Here is a 16,131-nt window from a genome sequence, read left to right on the forward strand (position 1 = left end):
GTTATTATTAAAGTTTTTTTATCATAAACTGTTAATTTGGACAAATATAAAATCACTCATGTAGCTATCACAGACCATATTTGTTTTAGGTGATTTTTCTTTAAAATAACATTTTATAGATAAAGATTCTCCTCTTACCACCTCCCACTAGATAACTTTACCTAGAGGAAACAACTTATGGATACAGTGTTTATCATTTTATCTACATTTTAATAATTTGATTACACATTTATATATCCATAAATGTTATATGAAATTGTTTTGCTGGATTCAAAATTGGGTGTGAGTGAAATTATATTCTTCATATTCTGCAACTTGCTGTTTTTGGTTTAACATTGTTTTTGAGATTTCATGTATATTGAAAAATTGTAGCTCTAATCCTTTCACTTTAGTGGCTAATGCCACATTTTGTAAATATATGTGTGTGTGTATTTTAGGTTATTCTAATTTTTCTGTTATAAGAAACAATACTACTTTCAGGAGAATTTGTTCTCTTTCCCTGAAAATACTCTGTTCTCTCAACATTGGTAAAAGTGTCCGTGGTGTGTAGTGCTTAGGGGAAGATTTTTACCTATTAACTTTATTTACTACTATTTATATACTATTATTTACTATATTTACTGTTGCTTCTTGAGTCCATTGTGGTAATTTCTATTTTTCTGAGAATTTTACCATTTTTTTTCATTTTCAGATTTGTTGGCATAAAATAGTCTCTTTTAATTTGTGCCGCAGCTATAGTTCTGTCATTTTTAAATTCCAAAGGTTTGCAATTCCTCTGTTTTTCTTAGTCAGTTTTGCTTGGAGATTTGTCGATTTTATTAGTGCTTTTGAAGAAGTAAATTCCATTTTTTATATCTTAGTTTATGCTCTTAGTTTTATTTCCTTTTCTATTTCTTTGGATTTAGTCTCTTAGTTTTGTCCTAACTCCTTAAGTTGAACGTATACTTCACTAATTTGTAGCCTCTTTTGTAATACAAGTAGTTATGACTATCAATTTGGCCACTATATACAAGTTGTGCTAGAGTGTCTTTATTGTGATTTAATTTTTATTAAATTACCATTATGATTTCTTCCTAAGTCATGTATTTTTGAATTTCCAAACGTATAGGTTTTTTCTTATTAATTTCTAACTTAGTGTGGCTGTAGATGTCTGTATGATTGTGATTCTTTGGAATTAACTAATTTGGGCTTTTTATTGTGGCCTAATACATTTTAGTAAATATTTCAGGTGTTCAGTATACTGTTCTGCGTGTGTTGTGTGTGTGTGCATGTGTAGTCGCTCTGTTGTGTCTGACTCTTTGTGACCCCCATGAACTGTAGCCCTCCAGGCTCCTCTATCCATGGAACTTTCCAGTCAAGAATACTGCTGTGTTTGCCATTTCCTATTCCAGAGGATCTTCCCGACCCAGGGATGGAAACTGCATCTCTTGGGTCTCCTGCATTGGCAAGCGAATTCTTTACCACTAGTGCCACCTGGAAAGCCCTGTGTCCATTAAGTCAAGTTTGTTAATCATTTAAATTACACCTTTGCTGGTAATTTTGTCTGCTTGTGCTATCAATTACTGAGATATATTTATGGTAAAATCCTATGCTATTAAGATGAATTTATCTGCTTTTTCTTATTTTTACTTAATGTCAAAACTAATTTAGTAGATGCATACAAGTATAGAACTGATACATTTTCCTAGTGAGTCAAGATTTTATCATTGTAGAGTGATTTCATATTTAGTAACTGCCTCTACATCTTTTGTCTAATAGTAATGTAGATACAACAGCTTTGTTTTGTTTATTCACTTTATAGATTTATTTGGTTTAATTCCCATTATCTTAGTTTGTGTTTTATTAGTATTTTTTCTGCTTTGTACAAATATTTACTTTATATTTCTTTTTCTCCTATCTTTCCCTTTCAGTGGTTATCCTGAATATTTTAATATGCTGATATAAAGTCTGAAGTTAATAGGATTATTCTCAAAAGCCAAATGACCTTTGAGTGCTCTAATTTTAATCATTTTCCTACTGAATTACATGCTATTATTGCTTAATGTTTTAGTTATATATTTACTTTTTATCCAGTCCCACAAAATAGGCATTATTTGTACTTACTTATTATTTGCTTTCACAGATCATGGCACTATTATTTTGCCCCCTGAAACATATATTTTAAAAGCTCTTTCAATGAGTATCTGTTGTTAGTAAATTCTCTCAATTTTGATTCATCTATAAATGTCTTAGAAGATGAAGTTATATAGTTTAAGGTAGTTATTTTCCCTCAGCACTTTAAAAATATTCCAGTCTTCTGACTTCCATTATTGCTATTGAGTCAGCTATCAGCTGAATTGTCCTTTCTTTGTAGGTAAGCTGTGTTCTTCATGTAGCCGATTTTAAGATCTTTGTCTTTGACATATAGTTTTACTACATTGTGGGTGTGGATTATCCTTCATTGGGCTTTCACAATTGAGAATTCAGTTTTTTAAAATAAATTCTGGAAAATTCTCAGCTTAACATGTCTTTGAATATTGCCTGTTCTCCCTTTGTAGGGCAGTCCTTTTCTGCCCTTCCTTATCGCTCAGGGTGTCATCTTTTAAGATCCTGGCTGTAAAGTAAGGGCTTTCAATTTTCTTTTCCACCATTAGAACTCTTCAATTTATTTAGATTAAAAATAATCCTTTATTATATTCATATTTATTTTATATCTATTCTTTTCAAGATTTATGGTTTTATGTACTCTTCTACTGAGATGTAGTATGAATTCATAGACTTTGACAGAATCAGTTTGATGTTTTAAGTTAATTATTTTTAATGTGTTTATTCTTTCCTTTCTCCCTCCACTTCCACTTCCTTTGCTGAAATTATTGTAACTTGGCAAGTGGAGGCTTCTTCATTTCTTATGCCTCTGATATTCTTACTTTCTGCTAAGAATGGAATTTCCCAGATCCATGATTTTTCTTTTCCTGAGATATGAAATTGGCCTACTTTCAAAGAGTCCTGGTTCCTTTCAGTGAAGAATGGTATCAGAGATGAAAATAAGAGTGTTATGTGTAGACATGAGCATTGTTGATGGTTAAGTGTGCTATTGCTTTGAACCATTTTTAGGGACTGAACTGAAAAAAGGTATTTCTTTTACCAGGTCACACTGATCTTTCCAACTTAACACAACATGCTTCTGTACTGTAAAAAAAAAAAAAAAAAAAAAAAAAAAAAAAAAGTATATAATATATGGTTTTCTCAACCCTTAGCACTTACTAATTGCTCCATTGACTAGCAGGAACTTTAAAACCAAACTCAGAGTTAGTAGAGTAAAACAGTTCCCACTGTCTTTAAGGTCATCAGATTATCTTCTTAGAGTCTATTTTCAGTGAACTTAAGTAGTTTAAGAGAAGTAAAAAGAATACTGGATTTAGAGACAGAAAACTTGAATTCTAGTGTTAGCTTAATCACATAGCATTTTGCAGGTAACTTAAGGTCTCAAAAATTACCTCATCTATGCATAACAGATATGAAAACACTTAAGATACCATATAATTATGTCAATGATAAAACTAGGTAATATAGCATTCGCTTTATTCAATATTATGTTTACTTGGTTGTTGACTTTTTAGTTTCTTCTGAACCATCTAAAAGTAATTCCTAGATTTTAAGAGGGTCTACAGATTCAGTACCTACATATTTTAGATATGTAGGTCATTTATAAAGTGATTCAGAATGCTTTTAGTATTTCATTACTCTTTTTCATTATGCATTTGACTGTGATATAAGATGAACCTGCTTCATAAAACACTTTTCTTTAATAAATGATATTATAGTAAGGCCTCAGTGTGCTACATTTCAATGAAAACAAGAACTGGTGCTCTTATTGACAAATTTTCAAACTTTTAGAAATACTACTACAAACATATAGCTGTAAAATTTTCAGTGGCAGTTAGTTGATCAAATATAAATTGATAATAACATCCTTATTTGTGTTTTAGGTGGTCTTGGAGGCATTGGAATGGGACTTGGTCCAGGTGGACAACCTATTAGTGCCAGCCAGTTGAACATAGGTGGTGTAATGGGAAATTTAGGTCCAAGTGGTAAGTATTCTAACCTTATTATTTTGTTTTAAATGATACATTTGCTAGATTGTAAAGCTTATACTTACTAGTTTGTAATAATCTTGAAAGAACTCTAGTTTATAATTGAATATTTAAGATGTTACTTTAGTCTGAAAAAGGAATGAAACCTTGAGAGCAGAGAATATGAAAGAGATTGGGCAAAGGTCAGGAGGCTTCCTCTGAGGCCAGCCATGTTACAGTTAGCCTTTTAGCACTGTGGATTTTGAACTGTCAAAGGAGAATATTCATTGTCTATGCCTTGTATATTATGGATATACTTTCTTTGTGGAATGGGTGAAATACTACCATATTGTAAGCAATTTAAATTTGAATAGTTGGGAAGGTAGCTTTTCAGATAGCTGTTTGGTTCTTCACCTAGAGTAATCTACAGTTTATCTTTGAAAATTAAGTTTTAAGCTTTTTGGTTTCAGAACCCTTTTATACTTTTAAAATTTGAGGACTCCTAAGTGCTTTTGTGTATGTGGTTATATTTGTCGGTATTTACTTATTAGAGATTAAAAATTAGAACTTAAAAATTTGCATATTAAAATAATAATAAACTTATTATGTGTTAACATAAATGTAGTTTTTAAGGAAACAAAAATTAGAAGAGTGATATTTCACCTTTTTTTGCATCTCTTTAATGTTTGGCTTAATGCAAGATAATCATGTTCTTATATTTGCTTCTGAATCAGTTCATTACAATACCATCTATTGTGTAGTTTCTGGAAAATTCCACATATACTTAGGGGAAAGTGAGAGTAAAACAGTCAATATCTTAGTATTATTTGAATAGTAAAATAGTCTTGATCTATTGAACCCTCAAAGATCCCCATACCATATTTTGAGAATTGCTATTTTAATTAATGAACTGATAAATGCTCTCTGGTTCCTGTTTTTGTTGAGATGCATAGCTACAGTTTAAATTGTGAGGATAGTTAAAATAATCATTTTCATCTAAACGGGTGGAAATTTTCTCCCTTACTCTTAGGCCTTCTGCCCTCTTAAACACATACTATTTTTATTCTTTAATTTTTTACTGCTCCCTTAGCTGCCATGTTTAAAGGAGACCTGATTTCTCAATCTGGTGTAGTGATATTTGTGTGTGTGAGCTGAAAAAATAATGAACTCTTGCCCAATCCTAGATATCCTCTAACCGAATGTGAGCATGACCAGTGAATTTTGTTTTCTTGACTAATGAATATTCACAGAGGCCTTTTTAAAGACTCTTGATTAGACAACTGCTATGGCATAGCACTTTAAACCATCCTGCCTGTGCCCTGCTGCTTCTCTAGTGTTCCACTGTGACTAGACCAGTGTTATATCTATTGTGCTCTTGCATTATATCATTCTTTAGTCATTAAAATAAAGTTTATTGAAAGTAAATATTGTGTATTTCATTTGAGGTATGGGAATGGATGGTCCAGGTTTTGGAGGAATGAATAGAATTGGAGGAGGTATGTATAAGTATTTGTTTCTTTTTTTTTTTGTATGTACCCATCACCATGTTGAGTGAATTAGAAATATGTTGAGAATTCTAAGGAAAACAAAGCATGATTTACTATTGGCTCACATCCTAAAGGCTGTGAGCAGAAATTGAGCCTGGTACATACTTAAGGGCTATGGAAGGTGATGTGTTAAGAAGCAGTTGCACAAGGGTAGGGTAGGTGAAGGGTTTACTGATGAGACTTAACATTTACAAAATGCACCGTTCAGCTATACAACTGACAGTCACATCTCAAACTTAATCTTTATTTCATAGGAATTGGGTTTGGTGGTCTGGAAGCAATGAATAGCATGGGAGGATTTGGAGGAGTTGGTCGAATGGGAGGTAGGTAAATGTATATAGTGGGATATGTGTGGTACATTTCATTTTCCTTCTTATTAAAAATGTCCCCCCTTTACTTAGGGATGGATACCATAGAATTTTCAGAGGATGTATGGGCACTAGGGGATGAGGACAGATATAGCAGGACTGGGATATATGTGGCATAGAAAGTAGGTTGGGTGAATCACGGACTTTCTATATTGTGACTTTTGCTGTCTCTACAGTATAGTTTCAATAATTTCCTAAATAGATTACTGTTTATTGATAATACTTGAAAAAGGGTTAATTTGTTGCATAATCTTTTCAGAGCTATACCGTGGTGCGATGACTAGTAGCATGGAGAGAGATTTTGGACGTGGTGATATTGGAATAAATCGAGGCTTTGGAGATTCCTTTGGTAGACTTGGTAGGGCTGGCTGTTTACTTTTCCTTTTCTTTGCAGGTTATATTTTTAGAATTTGGCTCTCTTTTTTATGAAAAAGTAGACATTTAAAATGTTTCATGCAGTTTATTACTTGAAGAAAAATACTTTAGAGATTTTAACGTACTAGCTCTCTTTTTCAGTTACGTATCTGAACCCTATTTCTAGAAGACTTTGTATTTTTCAGTTTTTATACATCTTCTGAGAGCATAGTACTTTGGGAATTTTAAAGTATGATTATTAATTAGTTATTATCTTTCCATCCTTGTTTAGGCAGTGCAATGATTGGAGGGTTTGCAGGAAGAATAGGAGCTTCTAACATGGGTCCAATAGGATCTGGAATAAGTAGGTTTAAATTTTACTAGAATTTTATAGTAATATTTGAGTACTTGCAAAAAGCTTTGCAAGAGTAGTTATTGTAGTATAGTAATACTTTGTTCTTAAATGTTACTATGACTTGTAATTTAGAGAAACTTTGATAGTTATTGAGCTTTACTGTTTGAAATTTCTAAACTAACTTTGAGTTTTACTTCTTTGACATTTCTAAACACCAGCATATGTGTTTAATGTCACCCAATTCAAGAACATTTATTCCAACTAATGAATCTGGGGATTTTTCTAGTCATGTGTCAGGAACAACATTAGCTTTAGCATCAATTTTGTTTCCTTGCTTATATTAGAGACTAGCTTATTTCATCTGTGAACAGCTTGTGTCTTCTGGTAAACACGGGTGAATTGCCTCAGATCTAACCCTTCTTGAGACCTCCTGAGTTTGAGGGCAAAATTGAAAGAGATGCTTATTTCCTCGCCTCTTAAATCTTTCCATGATAGAATCAAGAGTACCATTGTTGCAACCCTAGAGAATTCTAAATTTCTTCCCTCTGTTTCCACTACTACATATTAGAACTTATATTAAGCCTTAACACAAGGCTTATAATTTTGACTCCTGCTGAACCATGTCTGTTGTGAGCTCTCCATACTTTATTGACTTCCTTTAATTGATTGAAATCTCACAAATAGGAAACACAGTCTACTTGAACTGTTCTAAGAGTGAGGTTAAAAAAAAAAATCTTGTCGGTGGAAGATACTTACTCCATCGTACCTTGCTTCTCATTTTATTCTTTTCAACATCTTTTGTCAACCTTGACCATTTCCCTGTTAAATATAATATCCCTATCTTCCTTTTTCACCTCAGTGTTTATACTTCTGTTCCCCTAATTTTATATTTGTTATTAACAGAAAACCAATTTGAGGGTGATGTTAGTTTTTAGAATGGGAATACTAGAATAGCTATGAGAAACAAGGATACATTTGAGAAAGAGTAGAATTGGAATAAAGAGGATTCAACTTGAATATAGCAATCAAGTGGGTATGAGATACAAGCTAGATTCTCAGTCTCTGGCTAAAGCGATGTGATTGTGTTTTTTGTTATCTCTACAAGTTCTGTATAACATAGAGACTAAAAGTTAGGTTCTTTGGTTATTGGAAATTGAATTGATATGAAAGGAGAAATTATATGTGAGACAAGATACTGAGATGAAAGGTAAGCTAGGGAAAGAATATTATGTAGGACAGTATGATGAGAGCAGCAGTTGATGTGTGAGTTGTAATTATTTGAATTTATCCCATATGTCTTTGTTCTAATAATTACTAAACTTGGTAATATTAGACAATGAAAATGAGGGTAAAAACTACTATAACATTAATGAATAAAGTATTAACAATTGGTATAAAATTTATATTACTTATGTTTTATGATATGAATATAACTTTATAGAAGTGTATGTCTAATGTAGTTATACAGCGGCTAGAATAAACTGATTGAGTTAGCCATTAACATTCAACTAACCTAATATATACCAAATTAAAATTTGTTCCTTGGAAGATTGTTATATCATGTGTATGAAAATAATTTTATGTTTATATATTGTCTAATCACATAAATAAATTAATTTTTATCTCCCTTTCTTTCTCAAAAATGATTCTCTCCCTCCTCTTTCTCTCCTTCTTCTTCCTTCTCCTTTTCCTTCTGCTTTTAAAACAAAAACACCAAACTCCCAAATCCTCCCTTCCCTTCTTGAAAATCCAGGTGGTGGAATGGGTGGCATGAACAGTGTGACTGGAGGAATGGGGATGGGACTGGATCGGATGAGTTCCAGCTTTGATAGAATGGGACCAGGTATAGGAGCTATACTGGAGAGAAGCATCGATATGGATCGAGGATTTTTATCGGGTCCGATGGGAAGCGGAATGAGAGACAGAATAGGCTCCAAAGGCAACCAGATATTTGTCAGAAATGTAAGCAACTAAATGTAAAGGATACTTAAAATTAATTTTTTCCTTGTATATCTGTTACTAATACCTTTTTTCATTCTAGCTGCCTTTTGACTTGACTTGGCAGAAACTAAAAGAGAAATTCAGTCAGTGTGGTAAGTATGCCAAACTGTAGATACATTGATATTGACTGTGGAGGAAAAATTGATTTTAAACTTTTAAATACTGCTTAAAGCACTACCTTTCCAGATGCTTATTCCTGGGTTAATTCCACTTCAAAGAAATGAATTATTTTGCTATCCTCTGACATAACAGCAGTGCATATTGGTACTAAATAACAAGATTTAGAGTAGAGTTTGTCATTGAGTAGAGTCTTTGTGGATAAAGAAGGTGCATATTGTATTACCTGATTTTTAAATGGTTAATATATCATCATTGGTTGCATTTAAAAGAATTTTTTTTTTCCTGTTGGAAATACTGACGAGTGGTATTTTTTTTGTTTATGATGTAGTGCAGTGCATTGTCAGTATGACCCAATGAAATCCTGACTTCTAAGTGATATGGAGTTAATAGATGAGACCCATTCTGCACACTCTTGTCACTTGTACAACTCAAGTAGCTTAGGTGGTAGGTAGCATAGAACCCACTGTCTTACTTGGTAGGAGTAAGAAGATCTGCCAGAATGAGTAAGCAGCAGCTAGCCATGAATCCCATAGACTACAGGGAAGTGAACATATCAAGGCCTTAGTGACATGTATCAAATGAGGGAGCAGTGGCAGCAAGTATAGATAACCCCTGCTATTGTCGTTTCAGTGAAAAAAAAAAATCTCCAAATATCATATGATTAGGTAGAAGTGAAACAAGATAAAGAACAAATGGGACAAATAGTGACATTAATGGAAATGTGACCAATATTGAATTGACTCTTCTTTGTCATATGTAGGCAAATTTCCTTTTGAGATCAGACATTGTAGCACGTTTAGGGTCTTTGGTGGGCTTCTGTAGTTGCTACTGGCATTGTTTTGACAGGAGGACATCATCAACTCAAAAACATGTTTTAAAAGGAAAAACCTAGTACCTAAATCTACACTTTAAAAATCTGTACAACATTTTAGCTAATAAAATAAAGTGGTTAACTTTGTTATTTTAGCTCTAGTCTTAACGTACCTTGTTGATCAGTCTGTTTTATGTCATGAAAGTAATGATATTTTTTTGTTTTCTCAATTGTAAAAGCGTCTGACTTTTAGATTTATATTAAGGTAATATAAGTAATTTCCTACTGTTTTCCTATTTTAAACTTGAACTTACATTAGTGGAAAGGAAAATAAGTTATGGTAATATAGAATTAAGTGTCCAGCTATTGACAACTATGGAAATTATTTATTTGGCTTGTATGAACTGAACAGTTTTCTGCCACATCACTTTATTTATTTACTTTTAAATCTTAAGAATTTTTCTTTCTTAGAATGAGAAGTTTGTTTTTAATCTGCTCCAAGCCTTTAGTGGCCCTTTTCGTAGTGTAAGTCAATGTTTTGCTTTTTTTTAACCCCCTGGGCCCAAGGTAAGTTAAGTATATTCTCTTGGTTACTTAGTAAGAGTCTAGTGGTACTCCATGCTCTCTGCTAAAATAGTAACTGTCAGCAAATGACCCATCAGCAAGCCCTCTGATCATTAAATGTCTATAGTATTTAATTTTCCTTAATGGGGCAGTTACAAAGGCTGAAGAGATGTAGTATGAGTTATATAACCGTCAGTACAGCATTTCCTCAGCAGATAAAATACAGGGAAAAAAATCTATTCTGATCTCCAAATATAACAAGATGAGAAGTTAAGTGAGAATAGTAAAGTAGATCTTCCTTTATTCTGCTCAGTGTAATTCCTCAGAATATGCATTTTTAAGAAGGCAGAGTATAATATAAGTGAACCAGTTAGAGTTGGATCCCACATTGGTTTAGGTTATGCTGCTGCTGCTGCTGCTAAGTCGCTTCAGTCGTGTCCGACTCTGTGCAACCCCATAGACGGCAGCCCACCAGGCTCCCCCGTCCCTGGGATTCTCCAGGCAAGAACACTGGAGTGGGTTGCCATTTACTTCTCCAATGCATGAAGTGAAAAGTGAAAGTGAAGTCGCTCAGTCGTATCCGACTTCGCGACCCCATGGACTGCAGCCTACCAGGCTCCTCCGTCCATGGGATTTTCCAGGCAAGAGTACTGGAGTGGGGTGCCATTGCCTTCTCTGTAGGTTATGCTAACAAGGTCAAATAGGCATAGCCTATCAAACTTGGTGTAGCCTGTACCCTTTAACTGCACTCAGTGGTCTAGTATGATGTAGGATCATAGCATTGCAGTGCAGGGAAAGCCCATCTTAACCATTCCTGCTCTAAACTGTAACAAATATAACATTGCTCTACAGGTTTCCATATCAATTAGAAGATCTGTTAACTACACAGAAAATGGAGACTTGTGGTAGATTTTATTTGCTAAAACATATGCTGCTTCCCTTGTGGCTCAGCTGGTAAAGAATCCGCCTACAATGCAGGAGACCTGGGTTCGATCCCTGGGTTAGGAAGATCCCCTGGAGAAGGGAAAGGCTACCCACTCCAGTTTTCTGGCCTGGAGAATTCCATGGATTGTCGGACATGACTGAGCAGCTTTCACATGCTGCATCAAGCATGACTTGGTGTACTCAAGATTAACATAACAGTAAAAATAATGCAGTAAGAGTAGAAACACAATATGAAGAACATTCACAGATAATCACTTTGTATTGTTTGTAAAGAAACACTAAAACTGTTTTTTGTCTCCTATTTCGTAATTATAGTTTTTTGTAGAATATCTTGATTTTGAATTTTTTCTCTTATGGTTATGTTACAGCTATACTTTGGAAGTAGATTTTATTAACTATTTAAATATACTTTAACTTGGCCTGTTTTTGGGTATGCTTTTCCATCATTTTCCAGAGTATACCTCACAAGGTTATATAAATAAAGTTAAATAAAGTAGAAAGGTTTCTTTTATTGCAAGGAAGTCATTTTTGTAGTGTATGTAACAGCAATATCTTTGATCATTGTAATACTGATTTCTCATTTCATACTCTTTTGTCCTATTTGTTGTTGTTCTGTAGCTCAATTGTGTCTGACTCTTTGCAGCCCCATGGACTGCAGCTTGCCAGGCTTCCCTGTCCTTCACCGTCTCCTGGAGCTTGCTCAAACTCGTGTCCATTGAGTCAGTGATGCCATCCAACCATCTCGTCCTCTGTCATCCCTTTCTCCTCCTGTCTCAGTCTTTCCCAGCATCAGGGTCTTATTTAAATGTGTCGGCTCTTCGCATCAGGTGGTCAGAGTATTGAAGCTTCAGCTTCAATATCAGCCCTTCCAGTGAATATGAAGGGTTGATTTCCTTTAGGATTGACTGATTTGATCTCCTTGCAGTCCAAGGGACTCTCAAGGGTCTTTTTCAGCATCATAGTTCTAATTCTAAAGCATCAGTTTGTCCTGTACTGTTGCTGAAATAGCAGTACTATTTTATTTTTCTTGAAATTACCTAAGATCAGTAGATTTTTAAGTCATTTAGGAGTCCTCAGAGCATGGAAAAAGCCAGGGAAATCTGATATTAATCACTTAAAGCTAAATTTTTTCTCCTCATTTATTTTTAGAAAATATCTCTATTGGTGTTTTTATGGAATTAAGAAGAAACTTGGATAACAGAACTTTCTGTTTCTGTTAGGAGCTTTTTAGGGCAGTCTAACCGTGAAACAAGTATCTATAAGTCACTTTCTCTATAAGCCTGAGTGTCCAGAATATAAGAAAATTCATTTATCTTAGGTGATAGACTTTGTCAGCTAGAACAGCCTTGTGATCATTGTGAAGTCAGGAATTTGGGGGTCTGAATCATGATTCCTAAACAGAGGGAAAATTTAAGAGGAAATAATGGAGAAACTTGTCCTTGGAGATTAACAGATTTTTGCAAGAGATAATTACATATTTTCCTTTGAAGTTACGAAGATTTCTTGCTTGAATGAACCTCAGTATTGCTGTTAAATCTATGGTAGGATACTTACGTTAAGAAAAACTCTAAATTTTTAGGTAAATTTAGAATAATGAAGAACCTTTAACCTTAAAAGCTCTTGAGTGTTCTCCGCAGTCCTCTTCAAAATCACTGAAAAATGCTGCCATTTACTAAGGTGTGCTTCTTTAATTAAACTTACTTGTTTTCATGTCCCAGCATTTGAGATACTAAGAGGACTCTGGAAATTGCTCTGCATTTATCTTTAAAGCTTTTTTAAAAATATAGTTTTTTATTTCATTTTATGATATAAAGTGTTTCATTTTATGATATTTATTAGAAAATATGATTTCTGTGTATGTTTTTTACTTTTTCTTCCAATTTCATTGAGATATAATTGACATACAGCACTGTATAAGTTTAAGGTGTACAAGCATAAATGGTTTGACTTACACATGTAAAATGATTATTACAAGAAGCTCAGTGAATACCCATCATCTCATAGAAACAAAGAAACAGAAAACAAATTTTCCTTGGGATTTAGGATTTTTTCTGAGGATTTTTTCTTAACAATTTTCATATATAGCATATAGTAGTGTTGATTATATTTATCATGTTGTACATTACATCTGTAGTACTTATTTATCTTATAACTGGAAGTTTATACCTTTTGACTGCCTTCTTCTAATTCCCCCTCTCCAGCCCTGTTCCTGCCTCTGACAACTACAAATCTGACCTCTTTTTTTTTTTTTTACTGAGTTTGTTTCTTTGCTTTTGAAGTATAATTAATCTACAACCCTATGTTAGTTCCTGTTACACAACCTAGTTACTCGATATTTCCCTACTTTTTAGATGATCATCTCGATAAAGTCTAGTTGTAATATATCACCATAAAAAGATGCTAGTTATTGACTATGTTTCCCACATAGTATGTTTCATACCCGTGATTCATTTATTTTGTGATTGGAAGTTTGTATTCTTAATCTTCCACTCAGACAGCCTTACCTGTTGTTCTCTGTACAGCTGTTTCTGTTTTATTTGTTTTTTAGATTCCATACATAAATGAAATTATACAATATTTATCTTTCTATGTCTGACTTATTTCACTTAGCATAATAACCTCTAGGTCCATCCATGTTGTTGCAAATGGCAAGATTACATTCTTTTTTTATGGTGTTTTTAGTTTGTTTCCATATCTTGGCTGTTGTAAATAATGCTGCCATGAACAAAGGGGTGCATATATCTTTCTTAATTAGAGTTTTTGTTTTCTTCAGATAAATACCCAAGAGTGGAATTGCTGGATCATATAGTATTACTATTTTTAATTTCTTGAAGAATCTCCCTAGTGTTTTCTGTAGTGGCAACAACAATTTACATTCCTACTAATGGTGCACAGGGGTGGTTTGGTTTTTACCAGTTTTAGGTTGAAAACTGTTTGGATCAACTTTAACCATTGCAATATAATTTCTCTGGAAATTAGTCTGTTTTAGAACTTTTAGAAGGGCCTTCCCTGGTGGCCTAGTGGTAAAGAATCCCCTGCCAATGCAGGGGACAAGGGTTCAATCCCTGGGTCAGGAAGATCCCCTGGAGAAGGAAATGGCAACCCACTCAGGATAATTGCCTGGGAAAACCATGGACAGAGGAGCTGGGTGGGTTATAGTCAATGGGATCACAAAGAGTTAGATGTGACTTAGTGACTAAACAACAAATAACTTTTAGAACACAGTTAAGGAGAAGGCTTCCCTTCTGGCTCAGACAGTAAAGCGTCTGCCTGCAATATGGGAGACCCAGGTTCGATCCCTGGGTCAGGAAGATCCTCTGGAGAAGGAAATGGCAACCCACTCCAGTACGCTTGCCTGGAAAATCCCATGGACAGAGGACACTAGTATGCTACAGTCCATGGGGTTGCAAAGAGTCAGACATGACTGAGCGACTTCAATTTCCTTTCCAATTTCCTTTAAGGAGAAGGCAATGGCACCCCACTCCAGTACTCTTGCCTGGAAAATCCCATGGACAGAGGAGCCTGGTAGGCTGCAGCCCATGGGGTCGCTAAGAGTTGGACACAACTGATCGACTTCACTTTCACTTTTCACTTTCATGCATTGGAGAAGGAAATGGCAACCCACAGTGTTCTTGCCTGGAGAATCCCAGGGACGGGGGAGCCTGGTGGGCTGCTGTCTATGGGGTCGCACAGAGTCGGACACGACTGAAGTGACTTAGCAGCAGCAGCAGCAGATGAGTAACTATCGGTTTTAAAATAAAATGCAGTAATGGGGCAAGGTGGTGATGGATGAATAAATAAAAGTAAAAAATAGTCCAGGATGTTGTAGAAATCATTCAGATGAAACTTCAAACAGGAAAAAAGTCTTAACTCATGGACTCAGATTAAAAATTCATCCCATCATGTGGAAAGGGCTTATGCAATTTTTTGATAAGCCCTTTTTTTTTACCTTCCTCCCTTTTCCTTTTTTTCCCCCTCCCTTTATAGAACTAAATATGTCTGGCTCTTTGATTTTATTGCCAGACTAAAGTTAGCCCATAGTGATCTGGCAACTACATATTCAAAGGGAGGGAAACATTATGGTAAGTAGTTACACCCCTCATTATCTAAATCTGTGTGAACTGGGTTATCATACATCCCTGTTTGCCTGGGGATAGTCTCAGTGTTTACATCTGTTATTTGTGTGTACTTATTAATATCTCTCCCTTTTACTCTCAGGTTTCTGGTTTAGATGATGGGTTTTTATGGCCATACATTTTTATAAATGATATGCATTTATTTCAAATACCAGTCTGTATAGAGTCAGTAATGATATTAACTCTAAACAGAACCATTGTCTGGTTTTCTTCCTCCTTCTGAAAGTTCCTCTCTAAGGTCCTTCTTTATGTTCTTGTCATCATCAGTGTTTTGTACCTTTATTGATTTAAATCTATAGTATCTCTTCCATGTCTATTTCCATAAGTACTTGGTGCCACTCTTACATATAGAGTTCAAATTAAGATATTGAATAAATGACTTTGCATTATGGTTGAAAACATAATTAGCGGAGCCCTTTGTGGACCTGGTAAAATTCCTGGGTGGTTGTTACTGTTTTCAGGGATAAAACAGTGATATGGAAGATAAAAAGGAAAGAAAAAAGATTAGGGTATTGAGTATAAAACAAGAAATTTTCAAAAAATAATTTTGTTTGGATTTGTGTTTGTTGTTAGGCATGGTAACTAGGTATTGTTTTGTGCTAGCTTACCTTATTTTGCTATAAAATTCAAGTAAAGATTTACATTAAAATTTTTTATTTTAATAAAATACTAAATCCTAAGCAAATTTATTTTTATTTCAATTTTGTATATTATAACCTTTATTTATTACTGTATATGAATTGCATTATATACAGAGTATAAAATGATGAGAGTAATACTTATATGATGTGCTATTTTAAAATCATTAATGTTTTTAGCCAAGTTACTTGTCACTTCATAGGCTATGAGAAATTTCAAACCTGTATACTGAAATGGAA

At 34.1% G+C, this 16,131-nt stretch overlaps 1 protein-coding gene across 1 annotated transcript in view; it reads left to right on the forward strand.

Annotated features, from left to right (window-relative positions):
• Positions 1-16,131, forward strand: part of MYEF2 (myelin expression factor 2) — a 34,603-nt gene that overhangs the window by 14,814 nt on the left and 3,658 nt on the right. Inside the window, exons 11-17 of the mRNA XM_010839559.1 lie at positions 3,969-4,070; positions 5,498-5,548; positions 5,854-5,922; positions 6,227-6,325; positions 6,614-6,685; positions 8,430-8,638; positions 8,718-8,769. Coding sequence (XP_010837861.1) covers positions 3,969-4,070; positions 5,498-5,548; positions 5,854-5,922; positions 6,227-6,325; positions 6,614-6,685; positions 8,430-8,638; positions 8,718-8,769 — 654 coding nt within the window. The remainder of the gene's footprint in view (positions 1-3,968; positions 4,071-5,497; positions 5,549-5,853; positions 5,923-6,226; positions 6,326-6,613; positions 6,686-8,429; positions 8,639-8,717; positions 8,770-16,131) is intronic.

The sequence above is a fragment of the Bison bison genome, unplaced genomic scaffold (assembly GCF_000754665.1).
Source record: "Bison bison bison isolate TAMUID 2011002044 unplaced genomic scaffold, Bison_UMD1.0 scf7180017864118, whole genome shotgun sequence".
Lineage (NCBI taxonomy): Eukaryota > Metazoa > Chordata > Mammalia > Artiodactyla > Bovidae > Bison > Bison bison.